General features: G+C 49.9%; 1 protein-coding gene across 2 annotated transcripts in view; it reads left to right on the plus strand.

The window, feature by feature from the left end:
* ANTXR2 (ANTXR cell adhesion molecule 2) overlaps window positions 1-25,920 on the plus strand; it is a 76,268-nt gene extending 50,348 nt beyond the window's left edge. For both annotated transcript variants that reach the window (XM_030947092.1, XM_030947093.1), the window contains exons 16-17: window positions 748-828; window positions 24,085-25,920. In XM_030947092.1, the coding sequence (XP_030802952.1) occupies window positions 748-828; window positions 24,085-24,123 (120 nt within the window). In that variant the 3' untranslated portion in view covers window positions 24,124-25,920. The remainder of the gene's footprint in view (window positions 1-747; window positions 829-24,084) is intronic.
* The last annotated feature ends 470 nt before the right edge of the window (window positions 25,921-26,390 follow it).

Consider the following 26,390-nt stretch of genomic DNA (forward strand, 5'->3'; position numbering starts at 1 on the left):
CAAGTGTTGCCATTCAAGTGTAATGTGCTATTCTCGAAGGGAACACCTACTCAGCAGGAATGGCAGGAGCAGTTTGTAGCCCTAAATGCAATACTTGATCATTACTGCCACGTTCTGTTTGCCTCCCCTTAAAAAGGGACATATTGTACAGTGAGAGCATTAAAATCTATGGGGGCTTTGTTGGCTTAGTAGAGCTAATTAAACCCAAAACTGCACAGTTTATAGCTGCTACATTAAGTTTTAAACACACATTGTCATGACAAACCAAGAAAAGCAAAAAATTACATAAACCAATGTAATGCAAGAATTCTGATAAAAAGCAAATTGTTCTATCTGGCTCATATGGATGGTGCTCTGAGTCACCTGCCAGGAGAGCACAAGCACTGCCTACAGGCAGAAGGTAGGTCTGTAAATACCTTGCCTTGAGGTGTTAAGAGCTGCAAACACCCAGGTGTAGCTGGGACACTGGACACTGCTGTCTTCCCAAGTGCCTGCCACTCCTTTCTGACCCCCAGAAAGCCCTGAAGCCGTGATGTCCAGACACACAGGCAAGGTCTGGAGCCATCTGTGCAGTGTGGGATGCTCCTAACTGGCTCTGCTCCCCGGGCACTCCAGGTGGGCAGGAGCAGCACCGCAGTGGTTGCAGGGGATGCAGGCCAGCCTTAGCTCTGCTTGCCTGGCTCCAGGGCAAGCCCCCGTGCGGGTGGGGGTGCTGCTGCCTCTGACTGAGCCCCCGTGTCCCCGCAGGGCCGGCTGGATGCGCTGTGGGCGCTGCTGCGGCGCCAGTATGACAGAGTCTCGTTGATGCGGCCTCAGCAAGGAGACCAGGTGGGTGTGTGGCGCACGGCCGGCCAGGGGCCGGGACACGGCCTGGGGGGGAGCAGAGCGACACCAGAGTGGCACGGCGGGAAGGGCGACACACCGGGCGATCCGGGTGGCGAAAGGGGCGTGGCACCAGCCTGGATGCGCAGCACTGGCACAGGGCTGGCGGAGGCGGAGGGAGGGGTACTGGATGTGGTGTGTGCTCAGGTGGAGAGCAGGAACACAGCCTCGTGCAGGGTAAACTCTTGTCACAGGCACACACATCGCTCTCAGACCCAGCTGTTTGTAACAGCAGAGGCTGGCAATAATGTCCATGCAAGTTGCTTCCTAGAGCTTTGCACTTGCACACCAATGACACCTTTCACAGAAGAAGAAGGTGAGGAAATATGTTTCTCGGACAATCCTTTCTCCTGGAACATCTCTGGCCACTGAAAAAGGGGCCTCTCCCCCAAATGCTGCTGAGGATGCAGAGCTGCTGTTTGCACCTCTGATAGTGAAACCAGATCAAATATTTTTGATTGCTGCTCCTCAGGAAAATATCACTTTGATTGTCAGCATTTATCTCCTGCATCCACTCAGCTTCCTGTCTGTGGCACTTGGGAAGAGCCACGGGAGCAAATGCTTTACTTTAAACAGGATGGCAGCAGGTCACAGTCTCACGAACTCCAGGGAACTGTCTGTGCACCATGCAACATGAAGGCCACATAAAAGGATGAGAGGGCTGAAGGGGAGGGAGTTGCATGTCGTAGAGTGGGAGGTAACGGGAATTTTGATTATTTTCCCGGGATGAAGTTTGGTGCTGTTCAAAAGGATGAAGAGGTGAGACTAAGGTAAGGCAAGTGTTGGAAACAGCAGAATGGCCAAGTGCCGTGCTGCAGGTGGAGAGCACCGCTGGATACAGCTGTTAGCATTGTTACCGTGGCAGGTTAGTCACTGTTTGCATGAATGATGCATGTGACATGGAGCAGCAATAACAATGGCGATCTACACACAAAATACATGGCACAATACAGTTTAACAGGTAAATGCAATGTAAACAGGAAGATAGAAGTGGTGCCTTAAAAGGCTAAAAAAGCGTCAATCAGGGCCTGTTTTGGGGATTTCTGCCCCTAAAGGCAGGGAGTTACTGTAAGGATTGCCGTGGGGGCAGGCTTTGCTGAGCCATTGTGCAGTCAGATACCCTCCTTCCCTGGGTCTGACAGAAGCAACACTGGCCAGCACCTCAGCTTGTGAAAAACAGAGCGGCAGCTCAAGGGAAAAGGAATGGTGGGTCAGATGTGACCTGTGTCACTGCAGAGTGCCACTTCTGTCTGCACAGTGTTTGCCGTCTTGGGGAAAAAATGGTATCTTTTTCCTTGTTCCTAACACACTGGGTAGAGATCCCATGGTGGGCCCCTGGGGTGTGTCAGTGCACGAGTGTGCACAGGGAGACACACACACAGACACACACACAGACACACACATACATATACACACACAGAGCCGTGGAGTTGTTCATCACCTTTCTGTTACTGTTTAGGAACTTGTTAGTTCCATTTGTAAAAGATCTCACTGCTGAATTGGAGTGCTTGATGAGGCAGTTGAAATTTGGGCATGCGGTATCAAAGCAGAGTGAGCAGTTGGTGCATCCCTGCACTGTCCTGGCTGTGCGGCAGGCGGTGCCAGGAGGGCCTTAGCAGGAGGCTGCCGGGGAGGCCGGAGCCGCGGGAGCCGCGCCCAGGTGTGGGCACACCGAGCAGGCTGCGGGCACAGCTGTGCGGCGGCCACGGGAGCGCGGGGCAGGCCGGGGCACGTGGGGCCCGGGGGCTGCAGCACTGAAGGTAGCACGGCTTGGACACAGCTGCTCCCCGGCTCGCCTCAGGCACAAATCCAGAGATCCAACGCGGGCTGGCTGTGCTGGGGGCCGAGGACACGCAGCCACTTCAGAGACAGCTGCACGCTGCGGCAGCTGCGCTGGGCTCCCAGTGAGGGATGAGGACAGCAGGTATGGATCGAGGGCCCCACAAACTGCCTCCATTAAGCCACGAGCGCTTTTGAAGGGCTCCCATCAAACAGAGCAAGTCCGCAGCAGGAGATTTCGGCTGCAGAGCCATGTGGTGTTTTCTGCACTAACAAGGTAATTTATAAATGATGCATTACCCTGTGTCTGTGCTCCTAGCTAGACTTCCTTCTTTTTTTTTTATTAAAGGGGCAAAGAAGACTGAGCCACAGCCGTCTGGGCTGCTCTGATAACCAGTTCAGTGTCCAAGGATCTGTACTGAACTTCTTTTGCCAGGAGTCTGGGGCTGCCCAGAACACAGCCTGGCACAGGGGCACAGCACCAGCCTCAGGGGCCTAGCTTTTCCTCTAAATCCTTGTGTTTGTTTTCCAAGTCACAGTTTAGCACCACAAGGTGATCATCAGCAGTTTGGATTCTTTGTCTGAGTTTGCTGCAATGTGATGGTGGCTGAGACTCTGATCCTGTGTGCATTTATGCACACAAACATCTTTAAGTCCACAAATAGCCTATGGCACTTGTAGTGAAGATTTTGCCCTATCAGGATGGAAATAGGAGTCAGTGGTAAAGGAAGAGAAAGACTGTACTTCATTCTAGGAGCATCAGAAGAGAGGAGAATATAGAATGCTTCCAGCTTGTACTTCCATATACAAACCAGCCTTTTAAACAGGAAGACACTGGTACTTGTTTTTAAGCCTGTTAGTTTTTTCCTGCTTCAAAGGTCTTTTCTAATAATGGCTGCAGAGTTACCACAAACATCTGTTTAAACTGTTACTTTTGAGCGTCTCTGCATAATACAAAAGTAATACAGTCTGCACGTGCAAGATGTGGCTAGCAGTGCTCCCTCCAAAAGAAAGCTCCTGGTCACCGGAGTCATGCCCTCTCCCTGTAGCCTGAGATGCTTTCAGGAGGGTCTGGCTGGCTGCCTGGCAGGTGCCCATCCCAACTAGAGTGGCTCTCCTGGCAGTCGGATTTGCTGTCAGTCAGTGGGAGCAGGAGGGACCATCTTGCTGAAGAGAGGATGTTGTGCTGGTGTCAGGAGAAACAGGGATATCTTCCCAACTATGTAGGCAGCAGTTCTTGGCACTGCCTCCCTTGGTGCAGATGAGTCTGCTGCTCTCTTGAACAAGCCTTGGGGACTCATCCCTCTGTGAGCAGTGGTAGGAATGAGAAAGCAGGAAGAAGCCAACCTGCCTGTCAGTTCCAAGGCCATGTGGCATGGGATGGCAGCCGTGGAGGAAGGAATGCCAGTGCTGGGGGCAGCACGGATGTGCCATAGGTGTCCCACAGCTTCCCTGCCAGCACACGAGCAGAGCAGCCCCCCAAGCCAAGCCAAAGGAAACCTTTCCCTGGGCAGGACAGGGGCTGGTAATCACAGAGTGTTTCACTGCACAGGATTCCCAAGGAACAAGCACATTTGTTTTCCTCATCTTCACGACACCTTTCCCATGGAGTGAGCTGCAGTAGAGTGATGCAGCAGGCCTGTTCCCCTGGCCAGATTATTCCTCCCCTGTGAGCTGGCGGCGCAGGGCAGCTGTCCGAGCGGCTGGCCGGGATTCAGGAATGGCCGCTGAGCTAATCTCCAGGCTTTGCAGATGAAGGAGGCAGCAGATAACAGGATTAAAGTTTCCCAACCCAGGGTTTTCACAGCCCGAGACGCGGGCGGAGGGGGAGACAGAATGACTTCTGTCATTAATCTTAATTGATTGCCAAGAGGTTTTTAATCTGGCTTATTAATTAGGAAGGTCCTTAACACACTGTCTACATATCAACATCAGATGCTCTTTTGGGACTTTGGGGACATATGGCCTATCTATATTTACATTCACACAATTTACACATACATACATCGCTGTATGGGAGCTGCTCGCACGGGTAACGCGCACGCAGCGCCGAGGAAGCGTTTGCATTCACACAGTCTTCAGCAAAAGGGGATAGAAATGAAAAAACACCTCGCTCAAAGGTTACATTCCCACACTCTGAACTCCCATACCTCTGTTTATATTGATATGTGTATTAATCCAGATCAATTTTATGTGCCATTTATCTAGATTAGCATTCAAATGGCATTCTTGGTTTGGCAGATTTAAGTGAGAGGTCCCAGTGTTCTTCCACAGTGACATGGTACATTTTAAAAAGTCCAGGCTGTGGTTCCACTGCCATTTTGGAGGAGATCAGCACAAATACTTGATAGAACAGAGTCATGTGATGCTGGAAATAGTGACCAGAGCCAGAGAGGCTCTGAGATGGGAGGTGGTGACAGAATGAGGTGAACAGAACTAGGCTGGTTTCCCTGTCACTTCACTGGCCTCTAACTTCACTCCTCTAACCAACAGCAAAGGCATGTGAAAACACCTTGGAAAAGCTGTTTCTATAAAGTGAGTTTCTGTCTCACCTGGTAGGTGTAATATCACTGGCCATAGCTGTGGCAGCCCGAGCTCGTTCAGTCACCCAAGGTGAGTTGTTACAAACCTGTGGTAAACTGCAGCTACTGGGGTTCAGGGGATGCTCAGATGCACCCACCCAAGCCCTGCCAACCCAGGGCTCTAAAGCCTGTAAGCAGTTGCACACATTAATCCTTTTGTGCACAACATTATCCAAAAGAAGGCAGGGGGAGGGAGCTGTTTTCCTCTACAGCTCTTCAAAAGTTGGGAAGAACTACAGTGCACATGCTGCTGGATGTGACTGCTGCATGGGAGAGGCAGACAGTGGGGAGAGGGAGAGGAAAAGTGATCCAAAATTACAGTTATTGCCTCCAGTCTTATTAGTACATTCCCATAATTCAAAATTACTTTTGTTCTGAAATCAGTTTTTGCATGTTTAAGTGCATTCTGACCTACAGATCCATTAAGTGTTAAAATAAAAACCCCCGTAGCACTTCAGTTGTTTGCATTTTAAACTGGGCGGGTGTTCCCCAGCCAGAACATTTCCTGACCACTGGCTGTGCCACAGCCTTCTGCAATTTAAGCACAGGCTCCAAGGAAGGCAATGCAATGCACAGCAGTGGTTACCAATGCTGCTCTCTGTCACAGAGGGTTTGTGGTGCACACAGGTCTGTCCCCTCCCAGTCACTCCAGAAAGAATTCTGTAACTTCTAGGAACTGATGGGCAAATGCTACATGAGATCAACCACTGCAGTTCAGGTGGGCTCAGCTCCTGCCAGGCTCCAAGCCTTGCTGGACAGGTGACCAAGGAAGGGGAGCAGTGTCCCTGGCCTGCAGCCTCAGGACAGGTGACACATCTGGCTGTGAACACAACCTTGGGGATGGGGTGACTTCCCTGCTGCAGCTTCGTGGGTGATCTGGGGCTCAGTAATGCTGCTTCCTAGGTAATGGTTGTTCCTCAGACACATTTCTGTCTGCAGTTTTCTCCCACAGCCTTGCCCTGTCTTTATTTGTTAGTCAGCAGGCCACACACAGCAGTGTAAAACAGTTTGATCCAATGAAAAAAGGGTAGATTTTCTTGGAGTTCATTATCTCCTTTTTCCAGTGAAAGAACAGAAATTCTTTACTAGTGTGAAATAGAAGTTCCATTTCTGGATGCAAACTGTGCCTGTCTGAGCAGAGAGGAAGTGAGGGTGCAAAGCACACAGGAGCTTGTAGCATGTTTTGTATCTTTCTGTACCTAGGTAGATGGATGATACTTTATTTTACATTATAGTAAAACATTGAACTTACTAAAATCTGGAAAGGCTGTAAAATGATCAGCAGAATAAGCATATTATGATCCAAAAGAAAATGGTTATTTAGAGTTGAACATTCAGAGCAGTGCCCAAGGGCTCTGAGAATATCAGTCCATTCTGGGAAGGATGTTCCCAGCCCAGCTGAGCACCCCTGAATTTGGGAATCCCCCAGAAACTCTGAGTAGTGCCCCCCTGCTCGCCCAGGAGACAGAGAGGATGTCTGAGGGCACCCCCTCTTCCAAGGGCTGCTTCCCTGCCTCTCAGGACTGCTTGGCTGCGCTGTTCCCATCTCTGTTTGCCCCCCTGGGGAGCTGTGGGTGCCTGCCTTGAACCTGGAGTATCTCCCACAGCCCAGCCACAACAGTCACAGGCCATTTGCTGCCATGCCTTTACTAAAACAACATCTCTAGACAAAGGCTCCCCAGTGAAGTGGCATGGGCAGTGATAGGAATGCTGGGAATACCCCTCCCAGCCCACCTGCTCCCACAGTGGAACAGCCATTGGTCCCCTCTGGTGACATGGCTGTGCCCCAGCAGGTGGTTATAGGTCATCGGGGCCAATCTGCTCCATGATTACTGCAGCTCAGTAAGGTTTTTTCCTCTGATACCAACATTTACAATAAAAAGGAAAGGTGTTTGAAGGATTAGGGGAATATAATGGATGTCATTTTTCCATTATACTTAGGAATCTGTGCATTAGAACTGTGAGAATTCTCTGAAAGAACTCTTCCTCCTTCCTTAAATTTTTCCTATGCTGGTTGTAATTAAGGCCCTTCCCTCCCAAGCCAGCCACATGCCCAGCTGGCACTCTGTGAATGCTCCAAGGCACTCTCAGGGCATGTTTGATGTCAGTCTGTCCTGATTTATAAACCCATAAATGCTCTGCTGAGAGAGAGGAGAGTAATACTAGGTTTTGGCTCGAAGAAGTCAGGAGTAACGCAGTGTGCTGTGTCCCCCCCCCAGCAGGGAGGACATGCCTTCCCACTGGGCCCTGGCCATACATCCCTAAATGCAGTGTGTCCTCTGGGCAGAGCAGCAGGGCTCTCCTGAGGGACAAGGGGAACTGAGGCACATGAGCAGAGCTGATGTGAGCCCCACGTAATGAAACAAGCCCATGGCCAGAAGGGGGAAGGAGAGATGCCCCTGGTGAGCCTTGAGTACCAGCTGGAAGCAGAGGGTCGTTGATGTAGTCAAAGGGGTTCACACTGCATTTTTAGGGGGTGAAAATGGGAGAGTCACACTGTAAAAACAGTGACAAGGGTATTTGGGGCCAAAGTGGAGCAACATAAAACAGGTTTTCTCCCATGAATACACTCATTGCGGAGCTTAGGGCGCAGAGATTTCGCCTCGTACATAGACACAAGCCAAGCCAAGTCAGATCTTACACCAGTCTAGAATGAGCTACACAAAGCCCCTGCATCTATCAAGGACTGCACTGCTTAGGTAGGAAGTTGTGGCACAGAGGCTTTGTTCTTGAGATGGCTCTGAAGAGCAGTTTTATGAATAACTGCTTCAGCTACTGAGCAGTTCAGGCTGAGCCACGTGGCACCCCCTGTCAGCCAGGAGAAACACTGACACCACTGATCCCCTGGTTTGTCCAGTGCATGCTCAGGAACAGCGTTTGCCATGCATGCCAAAGGCTGCTGTCACTGGAGATGGCCTGGGAAGGCCAGGTTGGTGCTACTGAGACGGCTGGGAGAAGGGAACTCCACCACAGTGGCGGGAATGGTGCTCTGAGCTCGTTGCCACTCTGGGATTAGGGTCTGTCCCCAGCCTGTCTGACAAGGCCTGAGCACCCACAGAGCCCTCAGCATCTGCAGCTGGGCACCTTCCTGAGCGTCCTCCCACTGGGGACCCTGTTCCCACAGAACCTGCAGGAGCAGCAGGAGATGTGCCTGCTTGGGAGGTGACACCGGAGCACTGCACAGGGGTGACCTGACCTGCTCACACCTGCAGTACAGCCGTGAGTACTGCAGTACAGTACGTCTGGTGTGAGAGGAAGGGCTGGGCTCCCTTTGGCACCAGGGCTACAGGTCTGTCTGTTTCCATGGTGCAAGTTTAGTCACATGCACCCCAGCTTCCTGAGGCTGGTATTTTCAGATGTGCTACTCAGATCTATTTTAAGGGTTCTTCCCACTGCAAGTCTGTGATGAGCATTAGAGCTTTAAAGCACTGCTGTGGGAAGCTATTATCAGTAGGTATTAATTATTGAACACTATACCTTCTGGAAAAGTTGTTTCATCACTGGAAAGTGACCTTGCTAGAAGAGGCAGAGGGAAAGAGAGGCGTATGGTGCCTCCTGAGAGCAAGTGGAGTGATGCGTGGCAAGAGAAGACACTAAAGATTTATTGTCTGTGGCAAAAGAAACACAGATCTCTGCTTGTGCAGTAAGTGTTTTTGACATCATACGCCATAAAGAGTGATTGGATGCTGTAGTTAAAAAGTGTTTCACTGAAGGGAAATAATAGACATTTTCACAGTGCTGTGTCTATTAAGCGTCCAACTGCGTGGCTGTGCAGCTGAGCTGGCCCTGATAATTCCAGTGCTGGAGTTCAGGCAGTTCTGAGTTAAAAGGCAGCTGGATGATCCTGAGAGAGGACACTTAAAAATTTATCTCTCTTGAAAGAAGATCCTTTTTGACCTTGGCTGGTATAGGTTGTTGCCTGACAGCACACCACTGAACAAGTTCAACATCAGCACTGTTTGGACGCCTCACATGGAAATGTCATTTATTAACCTGGCCCTGGCCTTTTCCCTGGAATTTCTCTTTTTCCCAGCTGTTAGTGCAGCAGTGTGCTTGTCTCTCAGTGACACTGGGAGTTGGACTTCTCCCTTTGCTCCAGTGGTTTAAAAACCCCAAGAGAAACAGGCATTCAATTTAAAATAAAAGCTGGGGAGAAGCCAGAACTCAGGCTCACCTCTCACCCTGTGGCTGCCTCTGCCAGGCTGGAGAGTGAGGTGTGGCCAGAGAGCTCCTCGATAAATCATCATTAAGTCCACATGCAAATACAGCAGCCCAGCCCAGGCGCACAATTAGGCACCTAATTACAGTGAAAACGCAACTGCACACTTTGCTACAACAGCCCCGTGGCCCTGGGAGCCGGCTGGGGCCCGTCCCTGTCCCAGGAGGCGCTGGGATGGCACCTCTGGAAGGGGTCCTGTGAGGGGCAGAGGTGCTCACGGCGCTCAGACGGGGACTTGAACACTTAGCAGCTGAGGGAGGAGCCCAGTTCCCAGTCAAGAAAAATGCAGTGCACGTGTCCTGTGCCTATTCAACATCCTGTGATGCATTTTCTGTATTCTTAAGTCTTGTAAAACCAGCAGTCCCTTCTCCTTCATAACGTGCTGGTAATTTCTTGGAAGGAATTTGAAGGAATTCCTGATTTGGAATTGAAAACTTATACTAAAAGTCTGAGAATAAGAGTTGTTGGAGAGAATCTACTAGCCAAGGAGCGAAGATACAGTCCTACATTAAAAAAATCATAGAACTGCTAAAATTACTGCAGTTTTTAGTTTTAAAATGCACATAATTTGTACAGTCTGAAGTGCTGCTTGAAGGAACGCTGTCTGTGTCAGGGGATCTTCATTAGGTTTATTCTGTGAGCACAGTAAAACCAGGATTTCTCTGCGGATTCAGGAGGAGAGGCTACCTGGGCCTCATTTCTGTCCATTTTCACCCCGCCTGCCATGGTCAGGCCATCAGCTGAGAGGTGTTTGTGTTTTGTTCTTGTGCTCACCACCACTACTTAATCCTAAGGAAAGCATCATTTTGCTTAGGAAAAACACAGTGCTTCACATGTTTTGCAGTTTCTCACCCATGCTTCCAAAGAATGGGTCCATGTCCTAAAATCCCACCAAAAAATCCAGCACCAGAGTTGGGAATATTACTCATATTTGGGAAAGCCAGTTTCCCTGCTCTATGATCCACAGGGTTATTACCTGGGTTACAGACACACCTGCACTTGTAAGCTCTTGCATCCCTGTCTCAGGATTTCCCATCATTTATACCATCTCTGTGACAGAGGAGGAACTGTATTTTCTGATTGTCACTACCAAGTCTACAGTGATTTATTCCTACAGGCTCTAACTGAATTAAAATCTTAATTAAGCTTATGCCACTTTTTCCTTCTATTTAATTAGGAACAGCCAAATCACTTATCTGGGGGAAGGAGAAAGAAAAAGATAAAGAGCAGCAACACTTTTTTCTGTTCTTAGTTGTATTAATGAAGGCATGGTGAGAATGTGCTCCCAAAGAGGTACCACAGGGCTGGACAGGTAACACAGCACAGCCAGTGCTGTGGTACAGGAAACCTCAGTCTTCCACAGAAATGCTTTCCCTGAGTGTTTCCTGTTGTCATTTCACACCTAACTTCTACAGTCCTCACTTCACTAAGACACCAGGAAATGACCCATTACAGTGCTGAGTTTTTCGTGCAGTCACATTGAAAACCCTCTCAGATCATCAAGTCTGCCCACCTGCCCAGCACTGCCAAGGCCACCACTGACCCAAGTCCCCAAGTACCACATGCACAGGCCTTGGAACACTTCACAGAGAAGCATCACTTGTCCGTCCTGCTCATGTTCCACCTACAGCAAACCGTACATAGATCACACAGGCTATGCCCTGAGCACATTAGAGGTTTGTACTAAGCTCTCCTAACTTACCAAATGCTGCCATCAATTAAGTGTAAGTCCCTCACTTCTAGCAGCAAAGGGATTTTCGTGTGCTCCTCTTTCCGTGTTTTCTGTTCCTTCCTCCCCAGCCAGCCTCTCCAAAGGCGGCAGCTTTGCACAGGCGCAATCTGGTTCTTTGTGTGGCAGCCCTGTCTGAGTTTGTATGCTCCTCCGCAGGGTGGAAGATTTTTCTTCCACACACTGCCCCACAGGGCCTGTGGCAGGGAAGTGGCCATTCCAGGAGTTCCCCTGGTTTGCAGGGGAATGTGCTTCCACCAGCAAAGCTGCTGTGGCAGGGCTGGGGGCTCAGGCTTTCCCAGGGCTTCATGGGGCGGGAACTGTCCCAGGGGGACCTGGAGGCTCCCAGTGCTCCTTGAATCTCCTGCTCAACATTTGCATGTTGACATTTTCTACTTAAGGGGCCTTTTGGCATCTCTGGCATTAATTTATAATGCTGTGGTAGCAGGGCTGCAGCACTGCTGGAACAGCCTTTACTTTAGAAAGACTTTGCTCTGGAATCCGACTGGAATCAGTGCAGACACTGACCACATTCCAGCTGCTCCTGCTGGGATTTTTGGTTTGTTGGATTTTAGTTTGTTGAATTTTGAATTTTTTATCCTGATTGTTTGGCTAGATTTTATAAGTGTATTTCCTAACAGTATTTCCCAGTATCTTTACATTTCACATGTTCTAATGGAGAATTACATGACACTGCTGGATTTTGTGCACCTTCCTGTGTGAACTGAGCCCTGGGATCAGTCCAGGAAAATAAGGGCTTGAATTTGTGTACTTGTTTGGCAGATGTAATTCACAGGTTCTGAAACCTCCTCTGGTTCATGTGAAGGTACAATTTGAACCAGGGGGTTTTACACAAGCAAAGTGGGCTTAAAAGTCCCGTTTATGTCAGTAAGGCCTTGCAAGGGCCAAGGACAGACCAGCTGGATTGAATTTTATTACAACTGGTACAAGGCTCCTTACAACATGCATGGGTCATTTAAAATTTTAGAAATCATTTAGCTTCAATCAGCCCTTCATTAACTGCAGTTAAATGCATGTAAACCATCTGAGGACAGTTCACAAAGCTATTTTTACTCATTCATCTACACCTGTTTGAAAGTATAATTTGAAATATGCAATTAATTACAATAGTTGAACCTGTGTTTCATTTTTGCCAGAGAATTTTTATATAGAAGTTTCTGATTTGTCAGTGCAGGCTTTGGTTCTGTTGTGCTTTCAACTCCAAAGAGCTGACATGCTCGTCAGTGAAAGGATGTAGAAAAGGCACCGATCTACCCGTGTTGCAATTAAATTCAGGCTTCAGTCCATGTGTGGCTGCAGCTTTGGAAGGTAATTGTGCACACCTCATTGCTTTTTAGTTCTGAATGCTGCTGTGGTAATTTACCAGGTAATTCCAGAGACAAGGTCTAAATTATCAGTGATTTCATAAAGTTTAAAATATCCATACCTAGCAGGAGGATGCTGGGGCATTGCCTCCTGTCTCCCAGACTGTGAGTCCAAGAGTCCTGGAAAAGCCCCAAACCCGGGGGGAGCAGGGTGCTGGGCAGCCCACGGCTCAGTTCTGTGTACAACAAACACGGCATTGCCATGGCAACCACGCTTCATTCGGCTCTGTAATAGCTGTGACAAACCCCGACACCTTTCCCAAATTCACCATTTATCACGGCATTCCTACACTTTACCTCCAGTTAACCGTTCCCAGCCATTTCCCAGCTCTCACACAGGGATTTTTGTGGGAGCTGTTCCTTTCCTTTGTCCAATCAAACCAATCTGATCCCTCAGGCAGCTTGACTCTCTCAGGGTGGGATAATTCGAATTTTTGTCAAATCCTTTAGAACTCCAGTGTCCTCCTCCTGGTGGCATTCCCAAGTGTCTCCTCAGGCAGGAGGCAGCTCAGAGCAAGGCTCCCAGTGACACTGAGGGGGGTTGTGCTGTGCCCACACACCCTCTGGAGGGTGCGCAGCTCCTTTGGGGAGATCTGACTGTGCCCTTCCTCACAGCCAGGGCTCAGGATGGCCTCTGGGAGCAGCCCCCAGCCTTGCCCCAGGCTCTGGGAATGCCCCCGAGCACACTGTCCCTGGCAGTGCCATCCCCCAGCCGCAGCCAGCCTTCCAGGCCAGGCAGATCTCAAACAGTGGGGAGTGCATTCCTTGGTGTTCAGCACTGCTGGATGGATGCCCATCCTGGCCTGGCCCTGTGCTGTGCCCAGGTGTGTGCCCCCCCAAGCCAAGCCATCTGCACTTCCATGCCCAGGAGCAAATCTGGGTCAGCCCAGGTGGGAGGGGAAGGGCACTGGGCAGGGACCTAAACACCCAGCCACATGCTGCTCCTTTTCCTTTGGCATCAGTGCAGCTTCTCAGGAGAGGCTGGCTCAAGTACTACCCAAGTACTCAAGGCCGATTCCTCAATGACCTGGAGGAGCTTCCTTCCTTAATTCCAAAGCTGACAACTCCATCACCACCTCAACCCGTCTGCGTACAGCTCTAAGCTCTGGCCAGCCTTACCCACGCTTTAGTGAGGACCAGATGTTCCTCTCTCTCCACAGCTCCTCTGAGTTATCTCCCATTCTGACACTGGCCTCAAGGGTGCTTCCCCCTGCCTGGTAAAAAACTACAGAAGCCCAGAAGCTTTGGATAATGAAGCAAACATATTTTTGTGGTGTGGTGTGGTGTGGGCAATTTTTTTTCAGTCTGCTGCTGCTAGTTTTTAAATATAAAGTATAGCATATGTTTAACACAGAACATATGGAAAGAATGAAAAAGCAAATCTTGAATTCCAAGTATCGTATTCTAAGTGGAAAAGACACCACAGTGTGAAAGTGGTCATTCAGAAAAAATAATCAGGAAGATGTACTTATTATATGTTAATACTTATAAACTCAGTTACGAGGAGGAAAGGTCCCTCACTCTGGGACCAGGCACACACAGAGGTAAGTCCTGCTTTGAGAGGAAGGTATGACTCCCCAGCCTTGTTAGGAAGGGTGCTCAGCTCAGGAGGCTGCTCACCACCCCTGCCAGGAGGTCGTCTGCTCCTTCCCTGATGAAAGCTAGGCTGGGTAAGGTACCTTATTTGTCTGGACAGACTGACACTGCAAGATTTAATTAATTTCTAAACCAGATAATTCACTTCTAAATTCTTGGCACACAGTTATGTTCAGTGTAAGAACTCTTGCATCTGTATTTCTATCTGCTCTTGTACTTTGTACCTGCCTGTGTAGGACAGATCAATCCATACTTTCAGCTGGGAGTTCATGATCTCTAAGTGCCCAGACTCCATCCACATGGGCCTGGGTGCTGGGAGCAGTTCAGCTCCCTGCACAGGAACAGCAGCAAACGCTCCCCTCTCTCGTTATTGACGGGGAGAACTCCTCAGAGGCCATTTCACACATGAGGGTTTTTTACCAGCAGAGACCCCGAACAGAAGGCAAATGGATAAACCAGCACGGCCACCCCTGCATTCCCTCCTGCCCCCTGCTCACAGAACCACGGCACCACTCGGGTCCAGCCCTGCCCTGAGGGAAACACTGCACAATGCAAAGCCCAGCATTGTCCCCAAACTGTCCCCAGACTGCAGCAGCTTCTTTCCCCGTGTCCCAGCACTTTGTCTCTCCTCCAGAGCACAAGGACAGGGAGAACTGGCTTGAATGCCACAAGACAGGTATTCTCTGTTACTTAGAGAGAAAGGACCCAGCAGTGGCAGGGAGGGGCCCCAGTGCAGGTCTGTGCTCCCCAGACCCCCCAGCACACAGGAGGCTTCAGGTGCCATCCTTACTGACTCTTCCTCCTTCCCCCTTTCTCTCCCCTCTCCTTTTGTGTGCAGTCCCAGATAACTGCCAGTCACTTGGCCGGGCTGGCTCACAGAAGGTGCAGCAGGCACAGATGGCACTAATGCATAAATGTGATCTAGTGAAGGGATGCCAGCACCAACCCCCCACAGGTTCCAAGGAGCTGCAGTGCACTTAGAGGGATACGGGGATTGGCAAGGTGAAAGCTGAGATTTGCAAGAGCTCACTGTTCCCAAATCAACAACAGAACCCTACAGCAAACGCACAGATTTCTTTATTAATTTAGCAAATGCACTTAATGCCACCGTCTCTGGGTTTATGTGTAACAAAGCCCCTCCAAAGCCCTCACTCATTACACAAATTAAACTGAGCAAAGGAAAAAAGGGAAAAAGGCAAAGGTGGGAACTGAAAATCAGAACAAACTCACCACTCTGCTCTGATTCCCATGTTTGAAACACAGCACTGAGGGGTTGGGAGTCAGGGCATCTGAACAGGGTGTGGCAGCAATGGAGTAAATTCCATAAATACCCTTTCCCTGCTCAGCACTCGGAGCACACAAACACCCCACCAAATCCCTTTTTCCTGTAGTCACTGGTAATGGACATTTAGGAAGAATGCACAGGGAAAGGAGTAAACTCAGCCTGATGGTGTTTCTACAGGTCACCTCTCCTAACTGGCTAGAGAACAGGGGCATCTCCATTGGCACATCTGTAGCAGTGACTTCTAGTGAGGAAAAAACATCTCAGGGAATACAGCCTGTACTGCCAGGCCCCCTTCCCAAGGCAGGAAGAGAGGACATCCCAGTGCACCCACACTGGGGGCTCCCAGCACAGTGTGTGACAGGCTAGCCTGGGGGGCCAGGAAGGAGCCCCTGACAGACTGCAGCTTGTCACTGCCCAGTCCAGGGATCCTCCACATCCCTGTGCCATGAGCCTTACGCAGCTGCCTTTAAAGAAACTATTCCTCATTTTCAGCAAGGTGCACAGAAGAAGCAGAGCCTAAAAATTAACAGAGCTACTAACTTAGTGACATTGGCACCTACAGGGGAGTTGTAGCAAATGCCTCGGCAGTACAAAATCAGAGAATGCTGCTGGGGAGTGGGATGCCCCAATACCTGGAAAGTGTGAATTACTAATCCCTTTGGCATTCCAACCAAAGCCTAAAAATGTGCTGAGGGTTTGTCTGCAGGAAGAAGAATTTACTCTTGTGGTATCAGAGAAGCTGATGTGGCTGAGGAGTGGGGAACAGCCTGGCACCATGTCCTTCCTGGCCCCAGTGCTTGGTGTCAGTGGCACGGAATTGTCACCACTGTAGGGCTGGGACAGCTGGGTGACAGTGGCATCTAGAGGGCTGCCATGTGCACTGTGTGTGTGCAGAACAAGGGTCCTGCTGGGCTCTCCCTTCCCATCTGCAGGGCCAGAGCCAGCCCCAGCCAAGTGGGCACAGCCTCGGGGAGCTGCCCCTCCTGCCGCAGCCTTGCTAGTCTTCCTCCTAGGAGCCCCCACTTAAAGCCTGCCTGCTGCATCAAACAGATTGGCATCTTCCCACAGAGTTGCTGAAGTGGATTTTTTTGTTATAGTATTTGTATGATAACTAGCTTAAAATTATTTCCATAGTGTCCTAAATACCACAGAACTGGGCTGCCTTCTCTCCTTACAAGCAATTGCCACATGCCAGTCAGATGCTTTATATATGGGCCAGGATCCGAATGCTGTGCCACCACTGCTCTGTTATGGGCTCACAACATGTGCCTGGATGACTTATACACCTAAAGCCATAGAGCACCTGAGTCTTAAATCTCTGGGCCATCTGAAGAGGAGAGTCTCTCTTCAGAAAGGCTCAGGTTAGAGAGCTGATCAGGAAAAGAACACTGGGAAGTATTCCTAAAGGAAAGGGATTTTAGGAGAGGCCTGAGCTGAGGTCATGATAGAGCAGAAGGGGAGTTTAAGGAGAACGGGTCTTCTGACATTTCTGGTTTATCTGTTCCTACACCTGATTCAGAGAAGGATAAATTGCTTTCTTCTCACAGTGGTTTCACAGAGGGGAAGAAGGAAGAGTAATGGGAATATTTAACTTGTGCTTTAGAGGTGCCATCCCTAGAACTCCGTATTTCTGACATGCTTTGTCCTCATAGATAAAAAAAGGTCCCGAAGCACTAGGATATGCTAATTTATGGTTTCACCAGGCCAGTTCTTGATTCTATGAGACTTGAAGTGTGATGCCTCTATAGTAGCAGATTATCTTTCTTTTCTTCCTAAAAAAGACATACCAAACTCAGGAAGTTGTTTAGGATGCTGACATGAGGAAACTGGCACTAGAGATCCGGCCTGGTGTCAGTCTGTCTAGAGACACCCTATAAGATAAATGGGGTCCCCATTCACAGCAGGGATTTGTCCCAGAAGATTTGGGAAGAGCTCAAAGAACTGAGACATGTCTCAGAGAAAACCTCTCCCCTGTTCTTCCCCACACGCCGCAGTGCTGCACGTGTGGCTCTTGGAGCTTCACCTGGAAGCATGAATCACAGTCTGACCCCCCAGTGTCCCACGGGAGGAGAGGGAGCTGTCCCAGGGACAGCGTTGCACGTCACTGTGGAGATGGCAGGAGCTGTGTCCTGGTTTTGGCAGCACGTGCACGAGCGGCTGAGTGTCGGTGCTGGGCAAGGTGTGCGCTGGGCCAGCGCCAGGACACAGAGCACCTTCCCTCGGGCAGTGACACGGCCTCGCACTGCCTTCCAAGGACTAAGGAGAGCTGAAGGAGAAGAGCCCTCCATTGGCAGGCACCTGCAATAGAACTGAGAACGTGCTCTTCAGGAAAGGGTCACGCCCTGCCAGGTCAGGGGGGTACTTCCAGGGAGGCAGCAGCGCTGGGAGTGAGGGAGGCTCACTGCCAAGAGTCAGGAAGAGTGAGCTAGGGCCCTCGCTCCAAAGGATCTGTGCTGGAAAAACAGGGACTCTGCAGGCCATTTCCGCATCCTTTCCTTTTGCATAAGCAATGCTTGCCTTGCATGAGGAAAACAACAAACTTCTGCCCTCTAGAGACAGGAGACCTCCAGCTCTGCTGAATAAAATATTTGCCACAACCTCCTTTTGAAGCAGATGCTACAAACGCAGCCAGTTTTATCCTCCCCCAAGGCCCACGGGCCGGCTCAGCAGCTCAGCACTCCCTCCTTCCAGCCCTGGAAGGCCGGCTCACAGGAGAGGCAGCTTGTCACAACCACTCTCGGTCAAGGCAGGAGTTTATTTGGCCAACTGCTGAATACAGCAGTCATGGAAAACTTGGCAAAGGAAAGAAATCCCTCCCTTTTCTCGCTACCCAAACCTGTCAGTGCTGACGCCAGCCCAGCGCCCATTCCTGCCCACTCCCTGGCTGCCCACAGCCTTGTGCTGTCTCCATTCTGCCTTGCCCACGACAGGGTGCAGGGCACCGGCACACAGGCCAAGTGCAGGTGGCCACAGACACAGGGAGCTGCAGAGCCCCTGCACCCAGGTCCCGCAGGGATACAGCCCTGGTGACATGCTCTGCCAAGACGGAGCAACTGTGCTGACTTGCCCATATGCCCAGTTCCCAAGTAAGTGCTGCTCATGGGTAAAAAGCTGCTCTAATGGCATTTCCTCCCAGATGCCAGCACACTAAAGACACCCTTGGCTCTCAGGGCAGCACCAGCTGTGTGCAGTGCCATCCATGCAGCGAGTACCAAGGGGATATGAGCCACCCCACATGCCAACAGCAGCATTTCACACAAAACATGCCCTGCCCTTCTCAGTGTGTACTCCAAGCACACGTCTAAATCACAAGCACTGAAAAATAAAATCTTCCAACCTAGCATCTTTAAACTACCTCTTTGGAACCTCTCCCTGGCAGGTTTGGTTTGTTGGCCTGTGCTCCAAAATACAGCATTTATCAGGTGCGAAACATAGGAACTACTTTTTAAAACAACTTAGTCCTATCTTCCTGCCCTTTTTTTCCTGCAGCTAAAGCAGGTCCAAGGGGTGGAAGGTGCCTGTGAGGTACCTGTAACTGTGCAACCTTTTTTTGGGTTTCCTTGGGAAATCAGTTCCTGGACCCCAGACCTTGTGACCTTTGGAAGTTGACGTCCAGGACTGTGGGATTGCTGGGAAAGATCATGAGGTTCATGCATGCTATGGAAGCTACATTACATAAATCTGAGGAAAATACACAAATGAACATCTCTTTCCACTGAAGCTGCTGGTAAAATTTGTTGAAGTGAAAAAACAAATTCTTGCTAGGGCCCAAATAGCACCACTCAGTTGTAGTTTATTTCTTTTCATGATGTTGTGTTACTTTAGGAGGCCTTTGAGCCCACCCTGTGGTGTTCTCAGAGCTCACCTCAGCTCTGTCACAGGTGTTTCAGGCAGCAGTTCAGGAATTCTGGGAAAAAGCTGCCTCAAGGAGCCCCAGGAGCAGATCCTGGTGCCTGCAGCAGTAACAGTGGTTCAGGAGCACTCCTCTAAGGAGTTACTGCTGATGAATTGTGTGACAAACAGTCCGTCCAGCAGCAGGTCGTGCTGGGAGGCAGCTCTCCAGGGGTTAAAGTCCTGCTCCCACACCATGGCTTAGGGGTGCCCAACAGGACCTCTGCAGGTGCCACCTGCACAATGGCAGCATGCAGGCTCTGCCGCAGGTGACAGGAACAACTGGCAATGGATTTGCCTGTGGCAGCACACCTGGGCACAGAGGAAGTCTGAGTGCTTAGAGCCTGGCAGCACAGCCCTGGGATTGGTGTCAGCAGGATGGGAAACCAGTTTCAAATGCCCACAACACCCTGATCTTCTCAGGGGGCTGGGACAAGGGATGACCACATTGTGGGGGACAAAGAGAAAAGGGGAGGGAGATGATGCCAGCACCTAGTCCCTGAGGGCTGTTCAGAGCTGCACAGGATGGGGTGGGTTAGCAGCCCTTCTCGACAGTAAAGAGTGATCTAAAAAAAAAATAAAATAAACGTCCCTTCAGCTGTACACTTGTCAGTGGGTATTTATGGGGCAATGGAGTGTTGGAACCGAAATACATTCCAGGCAGCGGAGCCAGGAAGGAGCGGTCAGATTTAATGCCAGAGGGATTTTAGTGCCCACATGGGCCACGTGACACAAGCTGTAGGTAATGCTTCTGCCACCGCTGGAACAGGAAGGTCATTGAGGGCCCTGCCAGACAGCAGGGTTTGGCCCCACACAGGCGCTCTGGTTCTGCTCCCACTGCCCAGGGGAAGTGCCAGGATCAATTCAGCAAGGAAACAGGACTCCAAGGCACGTGCTGCCAGGCACTGGCACCTCAGTGCCCAGTTTGAATCCCTCCCAGCTTTACTCCCTCAGAATTCCTTTTTACTGTCACCATTGCACACAAGTCTTATCCCAGTGAGCAGCAGATAGGGAGGTAATGACTCTGAAGAGGTGTGGAAAGCTGGAAATGGCCTGTTTCCTTGCATTACCAAAGAGGAAGAGGTGCACACAGTCCTGTCTGTGCAAGGGCTACAGGGAAGAACCCACTGCCCTCAACTTGGATCCTTAGAGGGAGGCCAAGTGCAGGCTGGGCCACAGGGTGTATGTGAGAAGAAACAGAATCAGATAAAGCAGGTTCTTGCCTGCTGACCCACACTGCAGCAGCAGCCTGAGTAGGCTGTCCTGGAGAGCTGTTGGGAGCAGACTGCTTCCCAGGGACAGGCTGTGTTCACCGGGATGTGCCCATGGGGGATGGAAGATGCTCTGGTAGTGCTGTGGCGATGGGGCAACAGAAACGACACAACAGTGTTCAATGTGCGTCTTGGGAGGGACATTATTATGAAGCCCTGTCCTTCCTCGTGGCTTTGCAAGCACTGATGACACACAAAGAGCAGGATCATTGCCAAATCCCAAAAGGGCATGTGCTCCTCATGAGACACTGCAGCCGAGGTAGGAGCACATGAGTCTCAGCAATGGGCAATGGGGATCTCAGTCCTCCAAGGCCAGGAGAAGCCAAGCTTTTAGGACATTGGGTATCACACGGAGCAACGACTGTCCAGGCAGGACAGTACTGTCAAGTGCTCCCCTGGGAAAAGCAGTTCTTAGTCCTGAGCCAGATGCTGAACACATCAGCAATGCCACCCATGGAAATTTTTCCCACAGATACAACTACTCAGCATGCTAAAGGAAACATGCAAGGAGAAGTACCCGAGACCAGGCAGAGCAGCTCAGCCTGGAGGCTCAGTGTGGTCACATCCCATCCCAGATCCAGCCTGCTTCACCTGCCCTTCCTGAATTCCTGATGAATATTGGAAGGGCTCCAAAGGAGCCCATAACATGTTCTCCTGCCCCTGCTCCAAAGGAGCCCAGAATTCCACTGGGATGGCAGGACAGCACCATGTGTCTGCTCACACACACACAGACACCCCAAAGTGCTCGTCACACCTGCCTCGCCGCAGTCAAGGGCCAGCTCCAGGCCCAGGGTAGACACTGTCCCAAAGTGATCTCTCCGTCCCCCTTGCCCTCAGCACTGCCCACAGAACCTTACGGCTTGGAGAGGGACACGATGGGGAGAGCTGCTCCTGCAGGCCCCTCCTGGTGCCTTGTTTTGGACATTGCCAGGTGAGGGGCTAACCTGGGGTTTGGTGTGAGCACCCACTCCCTGAGATCCCCTGCCCTGTGACAATTTCCAGCCTGTCCTGTAACTTAGATTCAGTAAGAAATTCAACAACTAAAGAAATGGCTTTGATGTCATATGAAAAAGTTCCTTCTTAGGTAAACCCCCTTGGCATAGATCTCTTTCCTGTTTTTTCTTGCTGATAGAGACCTGCCACATTGTTACCCTGCAGTACCTCTGGTGTATCTGTGAGCATGAAGAGTGAGGTTTTTCCTGTTGGATCTGGTGCATGGAGACAGATCTTATATTCCCTGCAAAGATCACAGAATGCATGCATAACTCATTTTTTAATTACTTTCGTGCTAAACCACTAATTTAGTGCAATTTCATACGGACTACATGTTGGTATTGTTAAGGTTTATGAGCCAGTGATTTACAAGGCATGGTACGTCAGAACTCAAATTGGTTGGATTGATGATTTAATTGAACACAGGGACACGAGTGTAACAGTAACTCCCCATACTGGGGTATCCTGGCAATGCCACCAGGATGAGAATGCACTGGTGAAACTGGTTACATGGAACATGCTTGTTTTAATTGGGAAGTCCGAAACCAGACTGGTGAGACTAATGTTTAGTAAATAGTGCTTCTACTTAAGTAAATAGTTGTCTCTGTAAAGGTCAGATTAATCAGAAGAAGAATTTAATATTCTGTTTCTAAAAGCTGGTCTCAATGATGACACAGATATTGCTGCATGGGAGGTTTTGGATGCCTTTCGAGGAAGGACTTGCATGAGGTCCAGAGCTTTTTCTCCACACCAGTTTGCAGGAGACAGTGCTGTTGGTCACATCACTGAGTTTCTAGTAACAAAAACCAGAAGCTCGTATTGGTCTGAAGTGATAAACCCCTAACAAGTGAACATCAGCCTTTCATCTTCTGCTTGCCTCAGTCTGCCCATCTAGAATGCAAATGGTTGAACTTCCCACTTAAACTGACAGTCTGTTTGTTATTACATGTTACATGTCTGATGCTGACAGTATTTGGAGAGCTGGTCTTTCTTAGGGCTCTGAGATTTCCCAGCTCAGGGTGTTTTCCCTGCCAGTGACAGGGGCAACAGTCTGCCTGACCACACAACTTCTTTCTCTCCTCCCTTCTCCATGAGTCATGGAATAAAGAAGGTGGGGCCAGAGATATGGGAGAGAAGAGGGGAACCAGAAAGGGCAGTGCTTGTTTAAGGTTCTCCTGTCTCCCTGCTCTGCCTAGAACCACTCATCCTGGCAGAAAAGCCATGTGGATATGGCACTTGGGGACACAGTGGTGGCCTTGACAGTGATGAAGGAATGGTTGAACTAGGTGATTTTAAGAGCTTTTCTAGCCTAAAGGATTCCATGATTTATCTCTCTGCATCTCTTCTACATTTATAATACAGATGGTGGCAGCCAGAAGTTCCTACAGTTCCTGTCCCCACCTTTTCACCCATTTTATATTTCTTAAACAGCTGACAGAAACAGAACTGAAACATTAGGAGACCCCCTGATGAGAACACTGCCCCTCTCGTGCCAGCCAAGACCCACCTGAGTCATGCCAGATAACTGTGTGCCATCACCCTCCTTGACACCCAGAAAAACTGGAGATCAAACTCAATGAATGACAGGAATATGAAACTCAGCCCAAATTTAATTTGGCAATTCCATAATCTCCCAGGTTGGAGCAGAAAGCAGTAATTTCCCTCCAGGAGCGCATCTCTTAAAGCAGAAATAAGGATTCAGAGCACAAGCAATGCTGCCTGCTCCAAAGCCAGCACTTTTCACGTGGCACCATCCTTGACAAATGCCCGTGACCAAAGGGAAGGAATTGCTGCTGTGCTAGAGAGCTGCTTTGAGGCAGCACACCCTGCTCCAACACCCCATGACCCTGTAAGAGTTCAGGCATTTAAAAGAGTTCCAAATGAATAAAAAAGGTTGAAGATTTTGCTGTTGGAATCGTTTCATTTCAGCTACACTGAAAGCTGTCAGGATTCACCTGGACCCCTTTATGGATATGGCATCACAAGAAACCCCTTTTCCTTCTGTGCACAGCAATTTACAGATCCTAAGTACAGAGTCTGTAGGTGCAGAGCTAGGGTTTTTGCTAATAAAATGCAGTTTCAGATCAGCAGCAGCTCTGCTAACTAACAGTCACATCTATCCATGTTACTGCGTGAGGACCTGGCTTAGGGGAGATTTGGGGGCATGCTCTTCCCTCCCCACAGTCAGATGGGTTTGGGTTTGCTCACTGCAGCTTGACAGAATTTGTGAATTATGCTTACAGAAGGCCTGGGAGTGTCAGAATGTGTCGCCCGTGTCCTCGTGCTTGCCTAGAGCCTGCATTTGTAAGGCAAATGTGGTGCCTCACTCTGGGTAATTTCCATTAATTCTTAAAAGGTTTTTCATGGGTTTGTTATTTTCCCAAACATCTGAATTTCAACAGCCTCCTTCTAGCATCCAGCAACCTCTGTCTGTGTGCTACTCCACCAGTAACAGCTTCTCTCTTCCCTCAGGGCCGCTGTATCAACTTCACCCGAGTTCCCTCTCAGTAGAGGAGAAGAAGCGGATACCAGGAGGAGAGACAGCCACACTGCCACTGTCCTACCCAGCTGAGAGAACCGAGCCCTTCCTCACATCCCTTGGACCATCTTGCAGCCCAAGCTCCACAGGCTCCTGCATCCCTGCTCCGGGAGCCCACGTTCTAACTCTGCACTGGTGCTCTACCCGCGCCCCGGAGAGCAGCACTGCTATGTGTGCCTGGCTCTGTGCACCACCGAAGGGACAGCACAGACACCAAAGATGAGAATGCTTTTCTATTTTTTGTTATTTGCTGTTTTTTTAAGGACTACAGATTCTCAGGACGCAATGTGCTTTTAGCGGCAACACAGCGTTCCTCAGCTGCACCGGAGGCACGTGGTATTTACACAGGGACTACTCGCCACGGGCACAGGATAACAATTCCCACCAGGCTAAGCAGGCGCAGAGCCAAGTGCCTCAGAGCCATGTCAGATCCCCAACCCTTGCCAGCTCCCTCCGTCGTGCCTTACGGGAACCTTCTGACTGGAAATCTTGTCACTCTAACACTGAAAAGTGCACACACATGACAAAATGTAGACAGGATGCCTCGAGGTATCAGTAGCGAGAAAGACTTTGCCCTTTAGTTTTTGAAGACACCTTTCTTTCATTATGCACCCGGGACAGCAAGGAATTACTAGAGCGTTATTCCGTGGGAAGACAGCCTGTAAGCAGAGATCTCGAGCCGAGTTGGAGGGACTGATGCTTCAAGACCTTGACACTGTGGCTGGTGGTTTTTTCCCCTTTCCTGCATTCACAGTTCAGTAGTGCATAAAACATCATCATCTATAAACATACCTAGCAGTTGTAGGCTTGTGTATTTTTTTTTTAGATTAAAAAAAGCAGTAGCCACTACGCTGGTATCTCAGGGTTTTTTCCCCCCGCAAATCTCCAAGGGCTCTTCAGCGTCACAAGCCAGCAACCCTCTTTGCATGAGAATTTCAAAGTTTAATTAATATAATTAAAGGCAACAGCAAGCAGCAGCCTGTGAAGATTTTGCTCATCTTTTTTATGCCTTTTGACATTGAATGACCTATTACTGTATGTGCGTTCCTCAGTGGCGGAGGGGGCGCCGAACGTTGAGTACGAGTCCGAGTGGGAAAGACCTCTTTCCATCAATTCGGAAATTAAATTTATGGGAGCGCCGGCCATCACCAAACATTGACAATGTATGTATTATAATTTTTTAGAAAAACCAGTGTCGTGTCACGTCGACGATGCCAAATTATGTTAGCGTGAGCGGAAACACTGTGGGGGAGGAAGGAGGGAGCAGCTGAAGAAAAAGGCTCAAATGATCCAGTCACTTTCGATACTGTACTTCAGAGGCAGAATGGATATTCGAGTCGAAACCTGACAAAGCGCGCCCGCTTTGATGGGAACTGGTATAGACAATGACCAGTGGCTGGGTCAGTGGGATGTCTCTCTGCGAGCAGGGAGGCTTATCAAATGACACTAAAAATAAGTTCAACAACCATCACGTTGGAGGGGAAAAGGCGAACATTTCACATTTGGTGGGCATGAATGTGCACAAGATGGAAAGAGCAATGCAGAGCATCCTGGGCTAATTATCTCCTTTGTGCTCTTCATTGGAATCGCAAGGGACAGAAATAATTCTCTTGGTCCATGTCCAAATTTGTGGCACTGCCCAAAGATGCCTTCACATTTATCCACTCGCTTACATCTTCTGCTTGAGTTTATTTATGTCACTGGTAGCCTCATCAGCAACAACCATGTCTGCACATTAGACTATAAATAAAATTATTATCTAAGTTTCAGTCATTATTTCCGTCTTCTACTCCCCCATAGGCTCCCCATCATTCCCACAGCTCAGACCTCTGTTTTCCAGTGCCATGGTGACCCATGGTACTGACTTCCAGAGGCAGCCCACTTTGCTTTGCACAACGTTGCACCCAGGGGTCCTGGCTACCCAGGGCTGGGGAGAACCCTTCCAACACCTCAAGGATGCTGCTCATGCCTTGTGGAACATCAGCCACACAACCAGAACCAAGTGCCTGCAGTGACGCCCTGTCACTGCAGCACCACAGCTTGGGTAGCACTGGCCCTGGGCTGGGGACGTCTGACCCACAGAGCCCAGCCAGCGAGCCCTTGACAGAGTTGAAGCACCTGACTAAATCTCTGTGCAGTCTCCAGCCCAACGCAGGACCAAGAGCGAGTGCTGGGCAGGTGTGCCAGGACACAGGTGAGGTCCTGCAGTGCTCCTCAAGGCACCGAGGCGGCACAGCTG

This window comes from Camarhynchus parvulus, chromosome 4, assembly GCF_901933205.1.
Source record: "Camarhynchus parvulus chromosome 4, STF_HiC, whole genome shotgun sequence".
In the NCBI taxonomy this organism is placed as follows: domain Eukaryota; kingdom Metazoa; phylum Chordata; class Aves; order Passeriformes; family Thraupidae; genus Camarhynchus; species Camarhynchus parvulus.